The sequence below is a fragment of the Nomascus leucogenys genome, chromosome 17 (genome assembly GCF_006542625.1).
Source record: "Nomascus leucogenys isolate Asia chromosome 17, Asia_NLE_v1, whole genome shotgun sequence".
NCBI lineage: Eukaryota > Metazoa > Chordata > Mammalia > Primates > Hylobatidae > Nomascus > Nomascus leucogenys.
In genome coordinates, this window is record NC_044397.1 from 75,165,665 (window position 1) to 75,192,587 (window position 26,923).

At 39.3% G+C, this 26,923-nt stretch overlaps 2 protein-coding genes across 2 annotated transcripts in view; one reads left to right on the forward strand and one right to left on the reverse strand.

Moving 5' to 3' along the window:
- Positions 1-949: 949 nt before the first annotated feature.
- LOC115830963 overlaps positions 950-26,923 on the reverse strand; it is a 40,333-nt gene continuing 14,359 nt past the window's right edge. The window contains exon 2 of the mRNA XM_030797036.1: positions 950-2,788. Coding sequence (XP_030652896.1) covers positions 2,774-2,788 — 15 coding nt within the window. The 3' untranslated portion in view covers positions 950-2,773. The remainder of the gene's footprint in view (positions 2,789-26,923) is intronic.
- On the forward strand, positions 1,489-15,396 carry FKBP14 (FKBP prolyl isomerase 14). The gene is made up of 4 exons (XM_003270475.4): positions 1,489-1,874; positions 5,343-5,494; positions 9,001-9,128; positions 13,044-15,396. Exons 1-4 carry the CDS (start codon positions 1,678-1,680, stop codon positions 13,200-13,202), a joined length of 636 nt encoding a protein of 211 aa, XP_003270523.1. The 5' UTR covers positions 1,489-1,677; the 3' UTR covers positions 13,203-15,396.

A 26,923-nucleotide genomic window follows, 5' to 3' on the forward strand; every position in this document is an offset into this window, starting at 1 on the left:
ATGGTGCCCGCTGTTTGGAGGTCTACGTGACCTCTCACGATATCTCCTGGGTTCTAGTCCCTATTCTTGTTCCAAAGCTGCCTAATTGATCTCACACACTTGAGGTAACCAATAACAGGGCGTAAAGAGATTATTGGAATTTCAGGGTAGAATACTATGAGGCCAGTGTAAACAGGTATTTTCCAGACCCTAAGGTCTCGCTACTGGAAGTGTTGGTCCACTGACCCGGAGCACTGACATCACCTAAGAGCTTGTTAGAAATGCAGAATCTTGCACCCACCCCAGACCTCCAGAATCAAAATCTGCATTTTAAACAAGATCTCCAGGTGGGTTCCTATGCACATAGAGTGCGGATATGCAGTGTGCTAAGGATATTTGACCAGAAAAAAATGTTAACTACCGATTAAGTGGAAAGAGAAGGTGAGAAAAGTACAATACGATTTAAATCGCTTTAGGTATATGTCACAGAAGCATGCACCAAAATATTAAGAGGATTGTTTGCGGCTGGTGGTGGTATCGGCGAGCTTTCTTTTTCTTTAAAGTTGACTGATTTAGTAAATAAAAATGCAAAACAATTATTCGTTATGTATCTGAAATTCCAACTTAATTCGACTCCCCAATATTATCTGGAAATGCTACTTTAGTGATTTCCAATTTCTTCCAAATTGACTTCAATAAGCATGCATTGCTTTTGAACTTAGGCGAAAAATGTAAAACTAGAAAATGTAAACTACGATGAGGCTGTGTAATTCGTAACCATGATTACCATTTCTTCTTTAAAGCGGAAGTCTGCAAGTCGTAACTCATTATTTACCCTCTAAGGTAACTTAAGGGATAAATTATTAGCAGCCATAACATGACGTGTTGCTGTGGAATGAATCAGACCTGGTTTGAAGGCAGAGCTCATCTGCTTCGGGGCTAAATACCCTTAAGCAGGACAGTTAACATCTCCTGGTCTAAATTTACTTCTCTTTTAAATGGGAAAAAAGAACCTGCCTTACTGGTTGTAGTGAGGTTCATGCAACGGGAACGCGCTTTGTGAACCCTAAAGCACTATGTCAGTCTTTACAGTTTATGAGCAATAGCAAAATCCTAGGATTGTGGCATCTTGGGGGGCCGCTCTCCAACGGCGAGAGTAAACGACTCTTTCCTGGAACCCCGAAGGTTTCGCAGGGCCCCAGGACTCTTCCTACGTCTCTCAGCGGGGTTCTCAACAGAGATAAATCTGCCGGAGGAGTTTCCGGTTGGCTCTGCGCCCCGCCCCTCTCCCAAAATCCACGCTGGTTGAATTCTGAAATCCGCCGGGCTCTAGGACCACATGGGATGATCCGCCGCTTGGCAGCTGCCCGGCTCTACCGGGCTGTAAATTCCATCGTTGCAGCGTCATTGGCTTGAGAGCTGCCTGAAGGACAGCACCAACAGCCAATGGGAGGCCGCTATTCCCAGGCGGACGCGTTATAAGAGCCAGTCAGGCCCGCATTTGTGCTTAACTCTTTAAAGGTAGGTTCCTGACCCGTGAGAAAGTAGTTGGTGGTAAATGTGCCACGTCTTCTAAGAAGGGGGAGTCTTGAATTTGCCTGAAGCCGTTGTCCCTAAGCCTTGAACTACGCTCTTAAATCTGTGAAGTCAAGGGCCCTTTCGCTGCTTTTGTAGGGACTTCTTTTCTGCTTCAGCAACATGAGGCTTTTCTTGGGGAACGCGGTCTTGACTCTATTCGTCTCTTCTTTGATTGGGGCTTTGATCCCTGAACCAGAAGTGAAAATTGAAGTTCTCCAGAAGCCATTCATCTGCCATCGCAAGACCAAAGGAGGGGATTTGATGTTGGTCCACTATGAAGGCTACTTAGAAAAGGACGGCTCTTTATTTCACTCCACGTAAGTAATTATGCCCCGCAGGTAAAATAGTAATTAAGAATCCACTCACTTATGCCAGCTCTCCAGCACGAAAGGTGGCTTGTATTTTACCTCTTTTACAAAGCCGAAATATCTTGTTTCCTTCTTTGGGAAAGGAAATTGTTTAAAGCCAGTTTTATATAGCGAGCGAGGCCTTTGAAGTTCTTGTTGGAAACATGTGGTCTGGAAAAGGCTGCTAATTTTTTTATTATAAAAATTAGAACTAGAATCTTTGAAATACTGCAGAAATATATCTGGGTGTATAATTGGGCAATAAGTAGAAAAAGCCCAAAAGAATTCTCATATCTCAAACTCCATTTCTTAGAGAAAATGACTTGATTCCATTTTTAATGTGTAGGTGATGTTCACCTAAAACTTTTCACAGCGACTTTAAAAGCAAACTACACAATCACTTATTTGCCTGTTGAAGGATATACTAATGCCGTTTCACTGACCTACTACTTTTGTTCTGACAGATGATATTTTGGTCAAGGCACAGGACCATGATTTCAGTCATTTGCTTCTTTCTAGAGAGTCAGACTTCATTGATGAGATGGGTGTGGTTTTGGAAGTTTAGGCGAAGGATTTTCAGGTGGTTACACTATCATTTCTGTTCTATAAACGAAGAAATTGGAACATGGAAATGGTTTACAGCCTAATGATTTTCAATTAGGCATCGGTTCCATTCATTCCATTATGAAAGTATTTAGTGAGCATTTCCTTGATGTTAAGCCATGTTCTGGGTGCTAGGGAGATTCAGAAATTTTGGCTTCTAATCATCTTCATCTATTCATTAATCTGTCCATCTATCAAACTCTTATTGAATGGTCACAAGTCAGGTCCTGGAGACGCAAAGATCGCTAGAAGCAGGTTCTTGTCGTCTAACAGTACACCATCTACAGGCGGGAGAAAGACAAGTAAATAATGTAATGATATACGGTACAGAATATTCAAAGTACTAGCAAAGCGTAACTGGGCTCCATGGGGTGGGGAAAGGGAAAGACTTCCCAGAGACCATAATTGAAATGAGCCTTGGAAGATGGGTGGAGGTTTCCAGGGGGAAAGTAGGGAAGGATGTTGTAGGTAGAGGGAATAACATGAATTAAAACAGTGAATCTTCATAACCCATCCTCCACCTAGTTTTCTAATAAACTGCCTTTACTGGGCATTCAGACCTGGTCTGTCTTGAGGGTTGGGGAAATGAATGGGGCTCTTCTCTGAACTGTTAGCCCTGGGAAAAAATTCCAGAAAAATGACTTGCCTTAGAATTCTCAACAGCCCTTTCTTCTTGTCAACTAGGTGAGTGCCATAGCGGACATTAAATGATGTGATTTGTGTTTTGAAAATTCAGTTACATTGTTATTTTTAGTCTGATCTCTTTTACACTCAGCCTGACTTCTTTCAGATCTCTGAACCAAAAACCTGTGCTGACTTTGGTGGTGGCCATGGAATATTATTTAGCAGTTTGCTACTAAGTTCTAATACCTGATGAGGGGACTGTTATCATGCAGCCTCCATGTAAATGGTCAGAAGCTGCTAATTGTAAACATCATGAAGAAATACCACCAAATGGGCCAGGCGCGGTGGCTCACACCTGTAATTCCAGCACTTTGGGAGGCCGAGGCGGGCGGATCGTGAGGTCAGGAGTTCGAGACCATCCTGGCCAACATGGTGAAACCCCATCTCTACTAAAAATACAAAAATTAGCTGGGCGTGGTGGCACACATATGTTGTCCCAGCTACTCAGGAGGCCGAGGCAGGAGAATCGCTTGAACCCGGGAGGCGGAGGCTGCAGTGAGCCGAGATTGTGCCACTGCACTCCAGCCTGGGCAACAGAGCGAGACTCCGCTCTGAAGGAAAAGAAATACCATTAAATGACCAGTTTGTAAGCACGTTTGCCATCTCTAGAACCATAGCCTATGGGATAAATTGCTTAGCCCTAAGAAGAGCTATGCTAAAATTGTAGTCAGTGATGAGTAGTAAAATGTTTCCTGCTTCTTTTTTCATTTCTAGCCTTCCCAAATTTTCTATAGTTGGCATCTTGTTACTTTGTTCATTGGGCAAAATTACAGGAAAAAAATGGCATTACCCAGATTTAGTAACCATGGTACTCATGAAGCCTAGTACAGTGACTTCTTCTTCTCACCTACAAGATATCCTTGAATAGAATATTTTCCTTATTGCACTGAAAGGGAGCTAAGTAGGGATCAGGCATTACTCAGCCCTCAAGCCTCCCTGTATGTAGTTCGGCAGGTTGGTTTTCTAGGCTAGACTCTCTTCAGCTCATGAGCCAGGACATCCTATTTCCCTCCTCCCCAGTTGATATGGTTCGGCTGTGGCCCCATCCAATTCTCATCTTAAATTGTAGCTCCCATAATCTCCATATGTTGTGGGTGGGATGAGGTGGGAGGTAATTGAATCATGAGGGCAGGTTTTTCCCATGCTGTTCTCCTTGTGATAGTCTCACGAGATCTGATGGTTTTATAAAAGGCAGTTCCTCTGCACACGCATTCTTGCCTGCTACCATGTAAGATGTGCCTTTGCTCCTCCTTTGCCTTCTGCCATGATTGTGAGACCTCCCCAGCCATGTGGAACTGCGAGTCCATTAAACCTCCTTTTCTTTATAAGTTACCCAGTCTCGAATATTTCTTCATAGCAGTATGAAAATGGACTAATACACCAGTCCTTGAGGGGCTACTCTTCCAGACTTTCCTATATAGCCCCACTGTAGACCCCTGAGGAGGAAACTGGGCTAGGGTCTGAGTGGGGATTTAGGGATGAAAAGCAGCCTTTTCTACCCATCAGAGCCATCAGCAGGCCATAGCTAAGAAAAATTTGTAGGCAGGATATAAGACACTGTGCTTCTCACTCTCCATATCTGTGTGCATATGGACCCACATATGTTGGCAGTAAATTCTCCTTAGCCTTTCAATCTCCTTCCCAAACTCAGCCATTTTTCCATTATTTTCTCCCTGTTCTGCAACCTAGTGGCCTTCCTGGGACAACATAACTTTGTGATTAAGACCTTGAACTTTGGAGTGAGGTTTAAAGACTGGAACACTTAACCTATGTTTCCTCATCTGTACAATGGGGTAGTAATGGTACTTACATTATAGGCTTCTTGTAAGAGTGAAGAGGCAAAAAATAAAATAAAATTTAGAATAATTCCTGGTATACGACAAATGTTCAAATGGTTGTTAATTGTTTTTATTATTTCCTCTTTCTTAAGCCCAGTCAAGTATGTGAAATTTGCATCAAGAAAGATGGGCAGTGAATTGAATTCCTATAAACTTGACTTGGAGTTGTGTGTGTGTGTGTGTGCAAATACAGAATAGCTGTATTTATTACTTTTTAAACTAATAAACTTTACCACTTACTGGTGGGAAAATGCACTAAAGAAATTTTTTTAGAGTTAATAAGGAGTTCTAATGTGTTTTCTTTCTATCATAGTCACAAACATAACAATGGTCAGCCCATTTGGTTTACCCTGGGCATCCTGGAGGCTCTCAAAGGTTGGGACCAGGGCTTGAAAGGAATGTGTGTAGGAGAGAAGAGAAAGCTCATCATTCCTCCTGCTCTGGGCTATGGAAAAGAAGGAAAAGGTAATCGTATAATCTTACTATAGCATTAGAGTTGTTCTCTGGATTAGGAGACAGAAGTTAGAGTCACTACAACTTTTTTTTTCCCTAGAAGTTAATAGGGGGTATGTATTCCTTTAGCAACTGTAATATGTCTTGATTATCAATTGAAATGGCTAGTTTAAGGCCGTAATGTCTAAATGGGCAACTATGCTAACAATAAAAAAAGAGGTCTGATAATACTGTTCACCAATATGGTGGGTTGTTTTAATTGTGATAAAATATACATAAAATTTTTCCTTTGAACCATTTTTAAGTACATAGTTCAGTGGCATTAAATACATTCACATTATCGTGGAACCATCACCACTATCCATCTTCAGAATGTTCTTATCTTCCCAAACTGAAACTCACCAATTTACTTTAACAATGCAGAAAGAAAGATCCCTTAACATAAGTGTTTGGATGAGTTGAACATGTGAAATATAGATTATTAAAGTATTGAATGCATTTTAGATGTGGGTTATATATGGGTTGTACTTCACGAATATTAACTCTCCCACAGCAAACTGGGAGTTCTTTTCATTCCCATTTTAAAATTTATTTATAAAGCTTTTAACGATGTATTTTTTAAAAATCATAGAGTGACATGAAATGAATTTAATTCTCCCGGTGTCACAAAGCAGAAGCAAGCTGGCTAGCTGGTCCGGACAGCTTTTGCGCTAGTTTTTCAGGGCAGACACATATACTGCTGTTCAAGTGAGAACCCCTGCAACTTTCCAAAGAGCTGCTTTGTGATATATATCAAGAGGTCTGGGCCAGGCATGGTGGCTCACACCTGTAATCCCAGCATTTTGGGAGGCCAAGGAGGGTGGATCACTTGAGGTCAGGAGTTTGAGACCAACCTGCCCAACATGGTGAAACCCTGTCTCTACTAAAAATACAAAATTAGCTGAACGTGGCGTGCACCTATAATCCCAGTTACTTAGGAGGCTGACGCAGGAGAATTGCTTGAACATGGGAGGCAGAGGTTGCAATGAGCCAAGAATGTGCCACTGTACTCCAGCCTGGGGGACAGAGCCAGATTCTGTCTCAAAAAAAGAGGTCTGAAGATGTCTATGTGCATTTATTCTATAATTCCTTCAAACCTAAGGGAGTTAATTAGATATCAGGAAAAAAATTTGTGAACAGGGATGTCCATAATTGTATTGTTTCTAAGCAAAAAATTGGAACTGTCCTAAGTGGTATATTGATAAGAATTTAGCTAAATAAAATATGGCCCAGTTATTTAAAATGGCATTTCCAAAGAGTTTAAAAATTATATCTGAAATGTGTGAGATACAGTGTTATATATAAAAGTAGAAAATAAAGCTATAGTATCTATGATAGTAAATATAGGAAAAAGTACATATACATAGAAAGTTAATCATAAGGAAATAAATAAGAATGTTAAAAATGGACTGTGATACTAGGAATCATATTTATTTCTGGTTTTATCATCCAAGTACGTGCTCTACAATGAGCATGTATTACTTATGTAATGAAGAAAAAAAGTTTAAGTAGTCATCAGAGCCAGACAGACAACCACTCTGATACAGTATAAATATAGACTTTATAGCATCCTGAAGTCTAAGGTTAACCACTGACAAAAGTGAGGAGTCAGGATTCACAGCCCGTTTCCTGAGAAGGAAAACAGATGCCATATGGCAAGCATTATGTATTCCAAAATATACAAATTTATACAAATCTTGTTCATAGGATAAGATTTACTAACCAAATTCAATTCTCCTTTTAGTTATAATCCTCTTTAGAGAAGAAAACCAAGTATCTAGAAAATTTTTTCTGATGCTAAGAATTTTTTCATTTTATCTTTATTGTCTCACCTTTAATATTTATATACAGTAGTCCCCCTTTACCTGTGGTTTCACTTTCTACAGTTTTAGTTACCTGTGGTCAACTGCAGTCTGAAAATATTAAGGTATTTTGAGAATGAGAGATCACATTCACATAACTTTTATTATGATATGTTGTTGTAATTGTTCTATTTTATTATTTTTAATCTGTTACTATGACTATTTTATAAATTAAACTTTATCACAGATATGCATGTATAGGAAAAAGGATTGTATATATGGGGTTTGGTACTATCCACGGTTTCAGGCATCCAATGGGATTCTTGGGACATACCCCAGTGGGGACTACTGTACGTTGTATTAGTCCATTACTCTTTCTCATACTATATTTAACTCAAGTTTACTTCACAATAAGTAGAGATCTAAATTTGAGTCATTTCCTTCAAACTGAATGCCATGAAACTAATTTTTCTAATCTGTATTTAACACTAATTTTGTAGTCTTTTAGTACATGCTTGCATGCCTCTTTTGGAAAGATACCAGTTTAATCAACAACCTAGCGCATGTCGCATCTCTGTCTAGATCTCAAATGGTAAGCTTCAGCACACTTTATAAGTCTTCTCTTTGGAATTTATGAATGTTCTTTCATGGAAATATGTGGGATGGGGGGAGGATGACTAAGAAATATTTAACATGTTTACACAGACCTGTATGTTAAATATAGTTATAAGGAAACAAGTTTGAGAAAAACAATTGTCCATACTCCACAGATGGGTGTTTTTGTTTGTTTGTTTGTTTGTTTGAGGTTCCTGGGATTTTAACAAAGCTCTTTTCACTTTTAAAGATTTTTAATCTCCCTTCTCAGAAATTCATTTTAATTTCTCCCCTCCCATGAAATGTCTTCAACATATATATAATGTTCTGTATCAGAGGTAGTGTTTCCTAACTTTCTGAAATTGTTAAACCTTCCTGCATTATTTGTAAAGCCTGTGAGAAAATTATACCTCAATAACATGTATTGAGAGTTTACTATTTGCCAAGCTTAATGCTAAGTATTTTGCATGGATTTTTCACCCTTTATCCTCCCAACAGACTCTTGAGGTAGGAAATTTATTATCTGCATTTTATAGATGCGGAAATTGAGGCTTAGAGATGGGCAAATGTAAACTTCAGTCTCAGACAGTGTGACACCAGAGCTCACTCAATTATATGGGTAGAAATGCCTTCCAGTGGTAGAAATGGCAATACTATATGTATTTCTAGGTCAGGACTTTCTGACCAAAAAGTTAGTTTATTACTTGTAATATACTTCACTCCGAATTATCTAAAACCCTTTAAGTCCTTCTTGACGTATAATATGTAATATATTTATTATATTAGAAATGTAATACCCAAGCCATTAGGTACATCTCTGTGTATGTATAAGCATTGTGTGTGTATTTACATTTTAATTGCTAAGCCAAAGATAGAATGATTTTGCTCTGCTAGTTTATATTATTTCTTCTTTTACTCTATTCTATTTGAGTAAAATATAATAGACATAATTTTCATCGTATATGACAATCTTAGGAAGGCTCTTTAATTCAGTGAAAAAAATACTTTGTCCATTACCATAAATTTTCTATTATTAAAACTTTTGGCTCTTTTAAAACTTTCTGCCTTCTTTCTTCATGTCAGGTAAAATTCCCCCAGAAAGTACACTGATATTTAATATTGATCTCCTGGAGATTCGAAATGGACCAAGATCCCATGAATCATTCCAAGAAATGGATCTTAATGATGACTGGAAGCTCTCTAAAGATGAGGTGACCTTTCCTTCTTCCTACTCCTCTTTCTACTTTTCTTTGGTTGTTTGGGGTTTTGTTTTGTTTTGTTTTTGTAACTCACTTTTTAAATAAATATGTGTATATTTAAAATTTACTTTTATTTAGGTAACATTTATTTATAAGTTTTCTTAAAATACTGATGCTTTGAAAGTGGACTTTTTCATAGTAAATCATTGTTTTGGAGAGAAATATATTAAGACTTAAAAAGCACCATTCAATCTTTTGCTTTTTTCTTCCCAATGCTTAGGGTTCACTGTATCTTATCCTTACCCTTCGGTCTTTGAAAGAACCATTTTGCTAAGACAGTTTCCATCTGGAGTTACTGTATAAGAAGTTAGCTGTCCTGAGAAATATCTCATGTGGACAGTTTCTGTTAAAACTGTAGACTGGCTGTTAAATACTTCTTGTAGTGTTTTCCTAGCGATTAACAGCAAGCAACTTACATGCTCAGTTTTGTTCAGGTTACCCCAGAGAAAAGAGACCCCAGCCTGGGTTTTACACAGCAGGGCTCCAGCCCCATCAAAGTCTGAGCCTTTGGGTAAAGAGAAAGGAAGAAGAGGCTTCTCCTTATAATTTGGCCATTGCTACACATACCTGTCTTAGTCTGGCTGCTGTGGGGAAAGAAGTGGAGGGAGATATTTATCCCTGTTTTTTATCTACTCACACTCCATTCTGTCCTGACTGGTCAGATATTAAGTCCCTTTCTATGCTTTGATCAAATTCATTCTAATGGCCAGGAAATGATTAAGTCTTGAATAAACCAAATTGCTATGAACCAGGGGTTCATGATCCACAGCCACTAAATTTATAACACCTCATAGTGTTACCAGTCATATGCCTTTTTCTTCCATCCAAGATAAATTTTAATTTCCTTTCATTAATTAATTTTGAATATGTAACACAGTCACATGGTTCAAAACAAAAAGATATTTATTTATTTATTTATTTATTTATTTATTTATTTATTTATTTCCTGAGATGGAGTCTTGCTCTGTTACCCAGGCTAGAGTGCAGTGGCAAAATCTCGGCTCACTGCAACCTCTGCCTCCCGTGTTCAAGCAATTCTCCTGCCTCAGCCTGCCAAGTAGCTGCACCACCACACCCGGCTAATTTTTGTATTTTTAGCAGAGATGGGGTTTCACCAGGTTGGCCAGGCTAGTCTTGAACTCCTGACCTCGTGATCCACCCACCTCGGCCTTCCAAAGTGCTGGGATTATAGACATGAACCACCGTGCCCAGCAGAAAGATATTTATTTAAAAGTCTTGGCTGGGCGAGGTGGCTCACACTTGTAATCCTAGCACTTTGGAAGGCTGAGGCAGGAAGATTGCTTGAGGCCAAGACTTCAAGACCAACCTGGCCAACATAAGAAGACCTTGTCTCTATTGTTTACTTTTTTTTTTTTTTTTTTGTAAGACAGAGTCTCGCTCTGTTGCCAGGCTGGATTGCAGTGGTGCGATCTCGGCTCACTGCAACCTCCACCTCCCGGGTTCAAGCGATTCTCCTGCCTCGCCTCCCAGGTAGCTGGGACTACAGGTGCATGCCACCACACCCAGCTAATTGTCGTATTAGTAGAGATGGGGTTTCACCATGTTGGCCAGGATGGTCTCGAGCTCCTGACCTTGTGATCCTCCTGCCTCAGCCTCCCAAAGTGCTGGGATTACAGGCGTGAGCTACCGCACCTGGCCTATTATTTACATATTTTTAAAAGTCTTTCTCCTACCCACATCCTCTTCTATTCTATTATCCCCACATTCAGTTTTATTAATTACTTTTTTCTTTCTTTCTGTTTTTTGTTGTTTTTTTTTTTTTTTTTTTTTTTGTAGAGATGAGGTCTTGCTATGTACAGGCATGCACCACTGCACCCAGCTCACTTTTATTAGTTTCTAATATATCCTTCCAGTGTTTCTTTCTGCAAATCCAAATACATACCTTATTTCCCCCTTTCTTACACAAAAGGTAGCAAACTATACATACTGTTTTGTCATTTTGCTTTATTCACACAATATATCCTAGAAATACATTCTACATTAATCCATAGAGTTTCATCATCTCTCCCCCACCCCTTTTTTTAACAACTGCATTAAATCACTTTAACTTAAAAATAAATATATATGTGTACTTCTTGGAAGCTAGGGGAGAGAGGATTTGAAATTGCTGGTCTAAACAGAAGGAAGAGAGGTGATATAATTAAAACTGAAAGTATAGGCTGATTTGCATTGTGGTGAATCTTGGGGGAAATTTAAAACAATATTTATATTTTTAAATATCTGAATGAAATGAAAATGGAGGGCGGGCATGGTGGCTCACACCTGTAATCCCAGCACTTTGGGAGGCCGAGGCAGGCAGATCTTCTGAGGTCAGAAGTTTGAGCCCAGCCTGGCCAACATGGTGAAACTCTGTCTCTAATAAAAATATAAAAATTAGCCAGGCATGGTGGCAGGTGCCTGTAATCCCAGCTACTAGGGAGGCTGAGGCAGGTGAATCGCTTGAACCTGGGAGTTGGAGGGTGCAGTGGGCTGAGATCGTGCCACTGTACTCCAGCCTGCGTGACAGGGCGAGACTCCATTTCCAAAATAAAAAAAGAAAAGAAAAACAAATGAAAATGGAAAATTATAGTCTAGGCACTTATCAGGCCTGACTTTCTGAGATTGGAAGGTTGTGGTTAGACTCAATCAATGTGGCATGATCATAACCAAACCCAGAAGACCCACTACTTGCAGACATTTATTCAAGTCAAAGATGCCACTATTTAATCTAGTTTTAAGAGAAGTGTCCATGGGGTACAGTGGCTCATGCTTCTAATCCCAGCACTTTGGGAGGCTGAGGGAGTTAGACTGATTGAGCCCAGGAGTTCAAGACCAGCCTGGGCAACGTGGCAAAACCCCATCTCTACAAAAAATGTAAAAGTTAGCCAGATGTAGTAGCGCATGCCTGTAGTCCCAGGTACCTGTGAGGCTGAGGTAAGAGGATTGCTTGAGCCCGGGAGGCAGAGGTTGCAGTGAGCTGAGATGGTGCCACTGCACTGCAGCCTGGGTGACAGAGCAAGATTCTGTGTTTAAAAAAAAAAAAAAAAAAAAAAAAAAAAAGAGAGAAATGCCTAGAATTTAGATTCAGATTAAGAACAAGTAGTATGCTCTCATTGGGTATTTTCCAATAATATAAGCCCTATATGAGGATTGTATACATGACATAAGCTTTATCTTTGCCTTTGAGCAATATATATAGAGAGAGAGTTATACATTTTTTTTTAATTTTTAATTTTTTTTACAGAATCTCACTCTGTTGCCCAGGCTGGAGTGCAGCAGTGCAATCTTGATTCACTGCAACTTCCACCTCCCGGGTTCAAGTGATTCAACTACCTTAGCCTCCTGAGTAGCTGGGATCACAGACGCATGCCACCATGCCTGGCTAACTTTTTTTTGTATTTTTAGTGGAGATGGGGTTTCATTATGTTGGCCAGGCTGATCTCCAACTCCTGACCTCAAGTGATCTTCCCACTTGGGCCTCCCAGAGTGCCAGGATAACAGGCGTGAGCCACCACACCTGGCCCTGCCTTTGAGCACCACTGCACCCAGCTCACTTTTATTAGTTTCTAATATATCCTTCCAGTGTTTCTTTCTGCAAATCCAAATACATACCTTATTTCCCCCTTTCTTACACAAAAGGGGGAAATAAACTGCTCCATTGTAGCAGTTAAGCAACAGTTTTTTTTAAGGGAAAAAGTTTATTATTTTTTAATTATCATTAGAACTATGTCATAAAATCGCTGTTTAGAAGTTATTATATTTAGTTAAATGAACTAAATATAATAACAGTCCATGTCTGTGATATTGATTGGCTCAATGTGGGTATCTTATGAATCCAAGTTATTAATGGGATCTGTTATTTTATAGGTTAAAGCATATTTAAAGAAGGAGTTTGAAAAACATGGTGCGGTGGTGAATGAAAGTCATCATGATGCTTTGGTGGAGGATATTTTTGATAAAGAAGATGAAGACAAAGATGGGTTTATATCTGCCAGAGAATTTACATATAAACATGATGAGTTATAGAGATACATCTACCTATTTAATATAGCACTCATCTTTCAAGAGAGGGCAGTCATCTTCAAAGAACATTTTATTTTTAAACAATGTTCTTTATTGCTTTATTTTTTATTTTTATATATTTTTTCTGACCCCTATTTAAAGAACCCCTTAGGGTTTCTAAGTACCTATTTCTTTCTGGTAAGTTATTGGGAAGAAAAAGCTAATTGGTCTTTGAATAGAGGACTTCTGGACAATTTTTCGCTTTCACAGATATGAAGCTTTGTTTTACTTTCTCACTTATAAATTTAAAATGTTGCAACTGGGAACATACCACGACATGAGACCAGGTTATAGCACAAATTAGCACCCTATATTTCTGCTTCCCTCTATTTTCTGCAAGTTAGAGGTCAACATTTGAAAAGCCTTTTGCAATAGCCCAAGGCTTGCTATTTTCATGTTATAATGAAATAGTTTATGTGTAACTGGCTCTGAGTCTCTGCTTGAGGACCAGGTTGTTGGACTTGACTTGTTAACGGCTACTGCTTTACTAAGGAGATGTGCAATGCTGAAGTTAGAAACAAGGTTAATAGCCAGGCACGGTGGCTCACGCCTGTAATCCCAGCACTTTGGGAGGCTGAGGTGGGCGGATCACCTGAGGTTGGGAGGTCGAGACCAGCCTGACCAACATGGAGAAACCCTGTCTCTACTAAAAATACAAAATTAGCCGGGCGTGGTGATGCATGCCTGTAATCCCAGCTACTCAGGAAGGCTGAGGCAGCAGAATCACTTGAACCCGGAGGCAGGTGGAGGTTGCAGTGAGCCGAGATCACCTCCAGCCTGGACACTCTGTCTCGAAAAAAAGAAAAGAAACACAGTTAATAACATATAAATATGTACGCATTGAGACATGCTACCTAGGACTTAAGCTGATGAAGCTTGGCTCCTAGTGATTGGTGGCCTATTATGATAAATAGGACAAATCATTTATGTGTGAGTTTCTTTGTAATAAAATGTATCAATATGTGATAGATGATGTAGAAAGTTAAATTTATATTCAATGTTTACTTCTTAAGGCTAGGGGAATATCCTTCCTGGTTCTTTAATGGGTAGTCTATAGTATATTATACTATAATAACATTGTATCATAAGATAAAGTAGTAAACCAGTCTACATTTTCCCATTTCTGTCTCATCAAAAACTGAAGTGGTCTGGGCGTGGTGGCTCATGCCTGTAATCCCAGCACTTTGGGGGCCAAGGAGGGTGGATCACTTGAGATCAGGAGTTCGAGACCAGCCTGGCCAACATGGTGAAACCCCATCTCTACTAAAAATACAAAAATTAGCCAGGCGTGGTGGTGCACACCTGTAGTCCCAGCTACTCGGGAGGCTGAGACAGGAGATTGGCTTGCACCCGGGAGGCAGAGGTTGCAGTGAGCCATGATTGTGCCGCTGCACTGTAGCCTGAGTGACAGAGCAAGACTCCATCTCAAAAAAAAAAAAAAGAAGAAGTGGACCTACAGCAGCTACTACTGATTACATACCTATCCTGGATTTAAAAAAAGAAAAAAAAATTATAATTTTATTTTAAATTGGCTTTTATCTTTAATTCTTTTTTTTAAAGTGATCAAATCTTCGTTTTCTAAGAATAGCCATTTATAAGTGTACAAAATGATGTTAAGTGCATTATTATCTTTGATTTTCATGGCTCTGAGTCATAAAACAAGCTGGTGGATCTCACTGTACCTAATTTATAGATAAGGAAATTGTCATTCAAAAAGACTGACTGTTATGCCCAGGGTCAGCACTAACCTGTAGAACCAGTATTCAGTCCCCAAGTTCAGTGTCTTCTACTGCCCTCTACTAATGAAAAAGTGAAAATTTCCCTTGGGCCTAACTCTGTCTTCAGTTTGCTGTTCCGTTGTTTATCTTTGAGTCTTCATTCTCTGAAGATGGCTTTCTGCCTGTTTCTGGTACATCAGAATTCTCACTATGATGGAGAAATGGCTCCAGTTTCATAGCATAATCTTGCAGTTAGCTCTGAATTGCCTCAAAAACCCTGAACAACGTGAGGTTCCAGATGTGTTTTACTTCTTTCATTCGTATTTACCGCCATTTGTTGTTTAAAAAGAATTATGAACAATTATTACATCATATGTAGACCACTTTCACTGATTATATATTGACATTTTCCTCAGTAAAACAAAAAGTTCTTAACAAGACTATACTGTAACACCTTTCTCCAACAAAATCAGCTGTATGTTGAAAACTATTACGTCATTGCTAATGTTTTAAGCCATAATACAGAGAGCCTTATACTCTATGATGGGAGAAGGGAAAGTAGTTTGTCCTATGGTGCTACTCTGTGTAAACATTACTGATGCTATCTATAGTAGGGCAAGAAAGGTAAAAAGAGTTTTGATTATTCAGGCAGCATTTTTAAAAACCTGTGAATTTGTATCAGTTCTCATCTAAACATTTGGACACAAGTATAAAATGAAAACATATGCACAAGTTATGGTTTTTAAGTCATCTGCTTTTTTTTTGGTTTCACTGTACCTTTGCACTCTTCTATTAGTGGGAATAATCAGACATGAACTGTGACTTCACATGTACAGTCATACCTCGCTTAATGATGGAGATGTACTCTGAGAAATGTCTAATTAGGTTATTTCATCGTTGTGGGAACATCATAGAGTGTACTTACACAAACCTAGATAGTGTAGCCTGCTACACATGCAGGATATGTATATAGCCTATTGCTCCTAGGCTACAGCATGTTGCCGTTCTGAATCTTGTAGGCAATTGTAACACAATGGCAAGTGTCTGTTTATCCAAACATATCTAAACACAGAAAAGATACTATAACAATAACAATATGGTATAAAAGATTTTGTAAAAAATCTGGTCAGGTGCAGTGGTTCACGCCTGTAATCCTAGCACTTTGGGAGGCTGAGGCAGGTGGATTGCTTGAGCCCAGAAGCTCAAGACCAGCCTGGGCAACATGGCGAAACCCCGTCTCTACTAAAAGTATAAAAACTGAGGTTGGAGGATCACCTGAGCCTGGCAAGGTCAAGGCTGCAGTGAGCCATGAGCATACCACTGTACTCCAGCCTGGGTGACAGAGTGACTCCCCATCTAAAAAAAAAAAAAAAATTCTATATATATGGTATACCTGTATAGGGCACTTACTAACGGAGCTTACAGGACTGGAAGTTGCTCTGGATGAGTCAGTGGTGAGTGAATGTAAAGGCCTAGGACATTACTGTACACTACTGTAGACTTTATAAACACTTTACACTTAGGTGACACTAAATTTATAAAAAATGTTTTTCTTCTGATTGGGCATGGTGCCTCATGCCTATAATCCCAGCATTATGGGAGGCCGAGGTGGGTGGATCACTCAAGGTCATGAGTTTGGGACCAGCCAGGCCAACATGGCTAAACCCCATCTCTACTAAAAATACAATAATTAGCCAGGTGTGGTGGCACATGTGTGTAGTCCCAGCTAACTGAGAGGCTGAGGCAGGAGAATTGCTTGAATCCAGGAGGTGGAGGTTGCAGTGAGCCAAGATTGAACCACTGCACTCTAGCCTGGGTGACAGAGGAGCAAGACTGTCTCAAAAAAAAAAAACTCGATGATTTTTATAGAAATAATAAAAAGCTAACCTTAGCTTACTGTAAATTTTCTAGTTTAGAATATTTAAAAACAATTTTTGGACTCTTCTAGTAATAATGTAGCTTAAAACACACATTGTACAGCTGTACAAAAATATTTTCTTTATATCCTTATTATATAAGCTTTTATCTATTTAAATTTTGAATCTTTAAACTTTTTGGTCAAAAACCAAGACAAACACACTAGCCTAGGCCTATGCAGGGTCAGGATCAAGACATCCCTAGCAGGTGACAGGAATTTTTCAACTTCATTATAATCTGTGGGGCCACCATCATATATATATGGTACATTGACCGAAACATGTGGTGCCATGACTATATAATTTGCGTCAATACTGCTCAATGTGCCATATTTAAATTTACATGACTATATTGTGATATTCTTTTCAAAATAAAGTTTATTTGGGAGATAACTGATTTTGTGAAAAATTCTTCAACACCAATTTCCTCAGCAGTTGTATTGATTTTCTTACCTGTTATTCTAAATTTTATACCAAAAGTGAGGCAAATGGACAGGTAGTGGAAGGAGAGGGGTACAGCGACACTTTGATCATGCCTTTGATTATCTGCTCTGTATAGGTATATTTGTAAGAAAAGCTGTGGTTTGATTTAAATTGTTTTGAAATATGCATTAAGTCTTGACCTTTAGCATGATAGTTAACAGTTAATTCTTAGCACTGAAGAAAGTGTTTTTGGTTTTCTGAGGGGGAGGAGGGAGGGTGATGGTTATTATCACTGTTGTTTTGGTTTAGGGTTTTATCGTGTGTAGCAGTTGGACACTGATTTATGCCTACTGCGTAAATCAGTGCTATAAAATACCCTCTGTGATTAAACGAAATGTGGGGTTGCCATGAAAATAATGAGAAACAATGATTTCTGATTCAGATGAAGAATCTGGCCATTTGGATCTTTCCTTGTGGAAATGAATTTGTAGTTTTTATTTTATTAATGATATGTGGGATATTGCTTATATTTCTTTTCTATTTTTTTTCTTTTGTTGTTGTTGAGACGGAGTTTCGCTCTTGTTGCCCAGGCTGGAGTCCAGTGGCGCTATCTCAGCTGACCACAACCTCTGCCTCCTGGGTTCAGGCAATTCTCCTGCCTCAGCCTCCCCAGTAGCTAGGATTACAGGCATGCGCCACCACACCCGGCTAATTTTTTTTATTATTATTATTATTTTTTTTAGAAGAGACAGGGTTTCTCTGTGTTGGTCAGGCTGGTCTTGAACGCCGGACCTCAGGTAATCTGCCTGCCTCAGCCTCCCAAAGTGCTGGGATTACAGGCGTGAAGGACCACGCCCGGCCTATTGCTTGTATTTCTAATGCTACGTAGAGGTCAGCATGCTATCTCTCCCCATTGAACTGTGTATATATGGGTGATTTCTCAGTGTTTGGAAATTGCAAGAGGAGAAAAAGGAATTTGGTGGCATGTTATGGGAAAATATATTCTGTTACCTTTTTATTAAAAAGGTAAATTATACGCTGATTGTGGTGGCTCATGCCTGTACTCCCAGCACTTTGGGACGCTGAGGCGGGGGGGATCACTTGAGGTCAGGTGTTCGAGACCAACCTGGTCAACATGGTGAAACCCCGTCTCTACCAAAAATGCAAAAATTAGCCAGGCATGGTGGTGCACGTATGTAATCCCAGCTACTAGGGAGGCTGAAGCAGGAGAATCACTTGAACCTGGGAGGTGGAGGTTGAAGTGAGCCAATATTGTGCTACTACATTCCAGCCTGAGTGACAGAGCAAGACTCCATCTCAAAAAAAAAAAAAAAAAAAGAATTATAGCACTATCGGATGCAGGGAGAAACTAAAAACTAAAAAAGTAAATTAGCATTATAATAACCCTGGGAAAATAAAAAAGAATTTCTTTTCCAGAGATGCAGAGCACTTGGACATAAGAATTTTTGTTTTTTGTTTCTTGCCCATTTTACCTTAAATTGAAATCTTAAGATGTCAAAATGATTATAAACGTATATGCCCATTTAAAAGCATTACTATGCATTACTATTATAATATTTCTAGTACTTCTGTGTTTTGATATCCTTAGCATTCTTTTTTTTTTTTTTTGGAGACGGAGTCTCGTTCTGTCGCCCAGCATCTCGGCTCACTGCAAGCTCCGCCTCCTGGGTTCACGCCATTCTCCTGCCTCAGCCTCCCCAGCAGCTGGGGCTACAGGCACCTGCCACCATGCCTGGCTAATTTTTTTATATTTTTAGTAGAGCTGGGGTTTCACCGTGTTAGCCAGGATGGTCTTGATCTCCTGACCTCGTGATCCGCCCACCTTGGCCTCCCAAAATGCTGGGATTACAGGTGTGAGCCACCGCGCCTGGTCGGCTTTTTTTTTTTTTTTAATCTCAGCTCACTGCAACCTCCACCTCCTGGGTTCAAGTGATCTTCCCACCTCAGCCTCCTGAGTAACTGGGACTACAGACACATGCCACCACACTCAGCTAATTTTTGTATTTTTAGTAGAGATGGGGTTTCACCATGTTGGTCAGGCTGGTCTTGAACTCCTGAACTCAGATGATCTGCCCATCTTGGCCTCCCACATTGCTGGGATTATAGGCATAAGCCACCGTGCCTGGCCAGCATTCTTTTTAGTAGGGTTTGTGTATTCCCTTTAGTACAATGAAATCGATACATTCTTACCTTAGGTTTGGAGCCTATTTGAAGATAAATGATTTTTTCTTTAAAATACTGTTTTGGTCTCCTTTACCTTTGCCTCATCTACCTCCAGCTCCTTGCTTTAGGCTGACTGCAGAGGGAGGCCGTAGCAAACATTGCTGTCAGGGCTCCGTCCTGAAGTAAAATGAGACACACACCTTAGTTTTTAAAGGTTGCAGAAATGTAGCGGTGATTCACATTTTAGTGCACGGCAGAATCACGTGGGGTGTATTAAAAGTGCAGATTCCTGAATCCCCAGAGATTCTCATTTAATTATTGGATTGGGCCTGTGAATCTGCAGTTTTTGTTGTTGTTGAGACAGAGTCCTGCTTTGTCACCCAGGCTAGAGTGCAGTGGCACGATCTCAGCTCACTGCAACCTCTGCCTCCCAGATTCAAGTGATTCTCCTGCCTCAGCCTCCCAAGTAGCTGAGACTAAAGATGCATGCCAGCATGCCCGGCTAATTTTTGTATTTTTAGTAGAGTCCAGGTTTCACCATGTGGGCCAGACTGGTATTGAACTCCTGACCTCAAGTGATCTCCCCACCTCAGCCTCCCAAAGTCCTGGGATTACAGGTGTGAGCCATCACGCTGGGCCTGAATCTGCATTTTAACATGCTTGCTGGTGACCCTGATGCAGGTGGTCCAAAAACCTGAATTTGAGGGACAGATAACTTCACTAGTTCCCTGCCCTTGTAAATACAGTCTCCTATATTCGTATTTTCTGTGAACATTCTTTTATGTATTCCAGAAAGCATTGTGCATTGGGGCAACTAATTGTGCCTCAAAATGAGTATATAGGCCAAAAGATAAGTTGTGTAGAGATACCATCCTCCCCAGGGTTAGAATTTTTTTATGGGCTAGGCGCAGTGGCTCACGCCTGTAATCCCAGCACTTTGGGAGGCCAAGGCGGGTGGATCACGAGGTCAAGAGATCAAGACCATCCTGGTCAACATGGTGAAACCCGGTCTCTACTAAAAATACAAAAATTAGCTGGGTGTGGTGGTGCGTGCTTGTAGTCCCAGCCACTTGGGAGGCCGAGGCAGGAGAATTGCTTGAATTCAGGAGGTGAAGGTTGTAGTGAGCCGAGATCACACCACTGCATTCCAGCCTGGTGACAGAGCAAGACTCTGTCTCAAAAAAAAAAGGAACCTTTTTTATGACTGAATTCTTTTTTTTAATTACTTCTTTTTATTAGACAGTTCAAATTAAGCTTGAAGAACAAGAAGCAATACAACTCAACTATTGAAATATAAATAGTTGAGCTTAATTTATTCAACAAAATGTACCCAATATATCAGTGTACAAAGCATCCTGCTGGGCTGGGCATCAGGCGTAGCACAGCAAACAAGACAGACTGACTCAACCCTCAAGGAGCTTACATTCTAATGCAGAAAGCAGAAAATTTCAGTTTGGATACATAATACAAAGTGTCAAAGCAAGGCGCAAAGTATTTTAAAAATAAGGGGTTCAGGAGGCAAGGATCTGACCTATTCTATAGAAGGACTCCTTAGGAAAGTAACCGTTGAGCCGATCTAAGGATGCTAGATATTCGCTAGGTCAGTGGAAAAAAATCAGTGGTTCTCACTGTGGTCAGTGGGTTATTGGTGGTTTCATAATAATTGGGGACTATTCCTGGCACTGAGTGGATGCAGCCAGGGAGAACGATGTCCTGCAGTATGTGGGTTAGTGCCACACAACGAAGAATTATTCTGTACCCTGTACAACTGTATGACTGACTTCTTACAGCAAAAAGTTAATGGTCAATAAATACATTTTTGTGAACGTCTTCCCTACCAGAAAAAGGAAAAGAGCACTGAACTTCCCTAAAATTACTCTTCTATATATATTTTTTTCAGAATTATCTGCAACACACCCCTGTAGAAGAATGTACAAGCAGATTCAGGAAAAAAAAAAAAAGACTCTTCTAGCCAGCCATGGTAGCTCACGCCTGTAATCCCAACACTTCCGGAGGCCGAGGCAGGAGGATCACTTGAGCTCAGGAGTTTGAGACCAGCCTGGGCAACATAGTGAGATCCCATCTTTACAAAAAAATTATTTAAAAAATTAGTCAGGCATCATGGTGTATGTCTGTAGTCCCAGCTACTCAGGAGGCTGAGATGGGAAGATTGCTTGAGCCCAGCAGTTTGAAGCTGAAGTGAGCTATGATCACAGCATTGCACTTCAGCCTGGGTAACAGAGAGAGACCCCTATCATAAAAAAAAAAAAAAAAGACTATCCTAAATATATATGTATATATATGTGTGTATGTACATATGGCGTGTGTATGTCATATATATAGTAGATACTGTGTATATACACTGTGTAATTTTGTACCAAAGATAGTAATTGAAATGCTCTCTCTAGTACATGGTACCCCTCTGTGAAAACTTGTCTTTCCCATGCAGTTAAATTTCTTTTTGTGCATTTGGTGTCTGTCATTATGTACTTTGCCCACGTTTCTGTGTTTCACTCATAATTTAAGTAAAATTTCCTAGCAGTTCTCCATTTAAAACTAAGGATAATCCTTTCCTCTCTTCAGTGTGGGAATAAAGTCGCTCATTTTGACATACTTAAGGAAAAGGATAAAAACAGTTGGAAGACTCTGGGAGATCTGCAACATGTAGCACACTGTGGATTCCTTTGTTTCCGGGTCCTCTGTACTCCTGAAATGCTAATGAAGCCTTTGGTATAAAATGGATGGTCACAGTGAGTATGAGTCAGCCCATAATCTATAAAACCAGTCTAAGTGCCTGTGAGCTAGACTAACATCAATTTTGTTTTATGATCATCTAAAAACAAATGACATGAGATATTTGCTGAGATTTTACTCTAAAAATCCAGAGTAAAGTGGACCCCCTTGGTCTCTAGTAACAGTTAAATTATATCCCACTTGGGGATTTCTGGGAATTTACAAGTTATTTAATTAATTCAAAATTCCACACTGCAGTAGGACAAAGATAATTTCCTCTCCAGTAAAAAATTGTAATAAAAACAATTCCATGCACAAAGTAAATTGAGGTACTGAGAAACAGTTTTCATTATTATAAAGAATGAAATAAGGATAGGGAGACCCACTGGGGCTTAGTTCCAATTTCATGTAGCATTTTCTCGTTCATTTGTTGGACTTATTCTGCCAGAATGTCTTTTATGTTAATATAACTAAATCTAATTTTTACCTCTCCTGAAGAGACTAGGATATTATAACATTCAACCACATATTGGTGATTCTCTTCTATTACGGTCATATCTGCTGAAATTGTTATATGGCTATTTTTTTGCAAAATATATTAAGACATTCCAGATTTTTAAAGTGGTTCTTTAGTAGTTAAATTTAATTACACTTAGGTAGACTAACCAAAAGGAATAGTAGTACAAATACAAGGTGATTTGCCTTTAAATAAGAGACAGTATTGTACTTATAGGAAAATAGGGAAAAATTTTAAAAAGGTCTTGCAATGACATTCCCATTTGGAATTGTCGAATTTCCCCAGATTATAATTGTTCTCTCCTGGTGTCTTTATATCCATAGTTCCTTGAGAATATTCACTTAAGTTTTTCCTTATATTATTTTGGCTAAATTTTATAAGGTATATAATCTTTCACAAAATGTCATGTACTTTCCTTGCCACATATGGTAATAGTCAAGGTTTTCGGTTTTGTATCATAAACTTTAAAGAAAACTAAGCAGCCTACTAACGTTAATTGATTCTTACATTAAGACTGTGCAGTAAATCAACTCTGCTCCTTGGATTTTTTCCCTAATGCTTTATTGCTATGGCAGTAATATCTTCAAAACTGTTAACTCTTTACCTCTTACCTGTTTTCCTCAGCCAGTGAGTGTTCAATGGTTATCTAATATTTCTTTTTTAGGGGGTGAGGTATTTTATTTTTTATAAAGTTAATATGTAGTACAATGATTTTTTTTACAGTTCAATAAATTTTGGTATATTCATAGTTGTGCAACCATCAACACAATTACTGTTAGAACATTTCATCACCTCAAAAAGACATGCATGGCCATTAGCAGTTATTCCTCACCTTCCCTAACTCCCCCAGCCCAAAGCAATCACCAATCTACTTTCTCTATGGATTTGCCTAGTCTGGACATTGTCTAGTACTTTTTTTTTTTTTTTTTGAGACAGAGTCTCGCTCTGTCACCCAGGCTGGAGTGCAGTGGCACGATCTCGGCTTGCTGCAAGCTCCACCTCCCGGGTTCACAACATTCTCCTGCCTCAGCCTCCCAAGTAGCTGGGACTACAGGCACCCACCACCAGGCCGGCTAATTTTTTGTATTTTTAGTAGAGACGGGGTTTCACCGTATTAGCCAGGATGGTCTTGATCTCCTGATCTTGTGATCCGCCCGTCTCAGCCCTCCCAAAGTGCTGGGATTACAGGCATGAGCCACCACCCCTGGCCTGTCTAGCACTTCTTAAAGCTCAGTCCTTTCTTTGTATGCAGGGTAAAGCTAAATAGATTATCTGATAAATTCATTTGATGGTAAGATAATTTCCACCTTTAATTTTTATTTTAATATGATAGGTGCTTTTTGAAATTCAAAGGTGAACAAGACACTGATTGCAGCTCTACAGGATCTAGAACCAGCAGTACAAGGGATATAATAAGCATAGTAAAAACCCAGGGCTAGGTTTATGATTAAGGGTAGAAAGTCAATGAAAAGGAAAGTGAAAAATAATCAGGAATTTAAACACTAAAATATTTTCATGTATCTAGATTATTCCCAATTCTCTGAAAGTCACGTGATTCATCTGACATGAAATAAACTAATACTAGTTTTTCTGTGGTTCATGGAAAATACAAGGATGCCTCAGACAAAATATTCTTTCTCTAGAGTCAGAGAAATTTCATACATGGAATCACTGGGGTTTTTTGTTTTGTTTGAAACTAATAAAACAAACTGTCTCCCAGGCTGGAGTGCAATAGTGCAATTATAGCTCCACTCCAACTTCTGGGCTCAAATAATCTGCAGGCACACGACATCATGCCCGGCTACTTTTAAAATATTTTGTAGAGACGTGGGTCTTGCTATGTTACCCATGCTGGTCTCAAATTCCTGACCTCAAAAGGTCCTCCCACCTTGCTTTCCAAAGTGCTGAGATAACAGTTGTGAGCTACCATACCTGGCCAGGAATCCTTTAATCACTCATAGCATGAACGAAGTCTTCATTTAACTGAACGCCCATCTACAGCAATTTAGGCAGACTTTGTTTAGCTCTCTGAAGAATTAGAAAATTGCACCTTTTGTTTAAAGTTTTATATTATTAATATCTTAAGTGAGCAGTGGTCTTACAATTGCAGATATAAGAGAATCAACTTTTACAATTCTGGATAAACCTTCATCTGTTAAAAAGTAGCTTCAGATGTCACTAGAATATTTAAAAGCCCAATTTAAAAACTGTATAAAATGAAGTGGACCTTTTCCACACATGTAAACTAGAAAAAAAAAAAAAAAGGAAGAGTTTGGTTGAAATTCTCAAGTCTGACCGTAGAATCCTCTAGGCGGCTCTTGGATGATCACTAGACCAGGTCTCAGCAATTCCCTTTTAAATTATCCGTATAATTGGCTAAACCCACAGATGACTCCTAGAGGTGTAGGAATGAGTGTGAAGCATACATATTTGGTTTTAAAGCTAGGTCTAGAACATTGATGAACTCTATCTTATTTAAAATTTATTAGGAGTCATTCATTAAGATGACATATTTGAATTATTGAACTTATAAACCCATCACCCAATAATAATGAATAGGACCTTACAACTTCCCTTTGCCAAAATACAATTTATGGTTGTCTAAATTATATATCTAAAGGGCTTGATGGATCATTTCATTTCTAAAAACAATTTTAAAAAAGATTTTAACAACCTAAAATCTATTTGTGTTGCTTAATATGAATAGTAATTCTGTAAATTGATGTAAGGACATTCTAAAGGTCTATTACTATGGTAACCAAATTCAGAAAACTAACCTCCTAAACAGAGTTGTCACAGGATTAAGGCAGGTGGCCGACTAATCTTGACTAGTGCTTTTCTTTCTCATTTTTCTGTGGCTTCTCTGTCAGCTTCTTTGTTTGGTTCTCATAAGATTACACATAAAGCAATTATGCAGGCTTTCTTACCCATACATAAGTGCCTAATTCACACAGCACTGTCTGTAGTCCATTCCCATGAGGTTTGCCCAGTGACAGGTCTTTTTTCCTCCTCCCATTATTATACACTGAAAGAAGTACTAAGTGGAAAATACCTCTATATGCAATGTGTTAAAGGCATTTCGCAATTACACCTACAGCACTTTAAGCTCCTCAAAACCTGCATAGTGTTCTTCAGTCAATCAATAACACTGGTTGGAAGACAAGGCAAAATTGTCATATATAATTTTTTTAATGGTCTAGGTTTGGGTAACCCTCATTTATGGCTATTTAAGAAAATATTTTTAGTAAAAGGAAGTTTTGAGAGAGATGGCCATCTTTTAAACTTGCTTACATTTCCTAATATGTCAGATCTGTGTATTTATTTTTGCATAACCTTTGTGTTACCCTGACAGCAACATATATTCAAAGTCTAATTATATTACCTCTATACTTAATTTCCTTGCTTGTCTCTGACATCTTGAGAGGAGAGGCTATGATGTTCCTTTCTTTTTTTTTTTTTTTGAGATGGAGTCATGCTCTGTTGCCAGGCTGGAGTACAGTGGTGTGGTCTCGGCTCACTGCAACCTCCGCCTCCTGGGTTGAAGTGATTCTCCTGCCTCAGCCTCTCAAGTAGCTGGGATTACAGGCACTTGCCACCACGCCCGGCTAATTTTTGTATTTTTAGTAGAGATGTTGTTTCACCATGTTGGCCAGGCTGGTCTTGAACTCCTGACCTTGTGATCCGCCCACCTTAGCCTCCCAAAATGCTGGGATTACAGGCGTGAGCCACCGCGCCCAGCCCCCTTTTTTATTCTTGTAGCAAGAGTGCAATTTTTGGTACATGTGTCAGATAAATGTTTCTTACTGGTATGTTGAAGAGGTTCTACAAATAGACTGTGCATTTGTATTTCCTAAATAATGGGTCTAGTTGAGTCTACACCAGGACATTTGGTTCCTTAGAGGCAATAAGATTTGTGCTCCTAGACTTTTACATCTGCCTATGAAGGAAAAACTGCTATGGGACTTGCTGTTCTATTGTGAACAACAAGAAAACTGAGCAAAATGCATAAAACGATTGTTGTCAGATATTGGATGACAGGCAGAGCATTTGTTTCCTTTCTCTTGTGATCCTCAAGAGAAAGGAAACAAATGAGACAACCACCCAGCTTTCTGCTTGGAGGCAAAGAGAAGGGACAGTGATATGGTTTGGCTGTGTCTCCACTCAAATCTCAACTTGAACTGTATCTCCCAGAAT

Excerpts from the sequence above, each read along its gene's own strand:
- FKBP14 (XM_003270475.4), top strand. The coding sequence starts at position 1,678 with ATGAGGCTTTTCTTGGGGAACGCGGTCTTGACTCTATTCGTCTCTTCT. Across the intron at positions 5,495-9,000 it reads CTATGGAAAAGAAGGAAAAG|GTAAAATTCCCCCAGAAAGT; the intron begins GTAATCGTATAA and ends TCTTCATGTCAG. Across the intron at positions 9,129-13,043 it reads GGAAGCTCTCTAAAGATGAG|GTTAAAGCATATTTAAAGAA; the intron begins GTGACCTTTCCT and ends GTTATTTTATAG.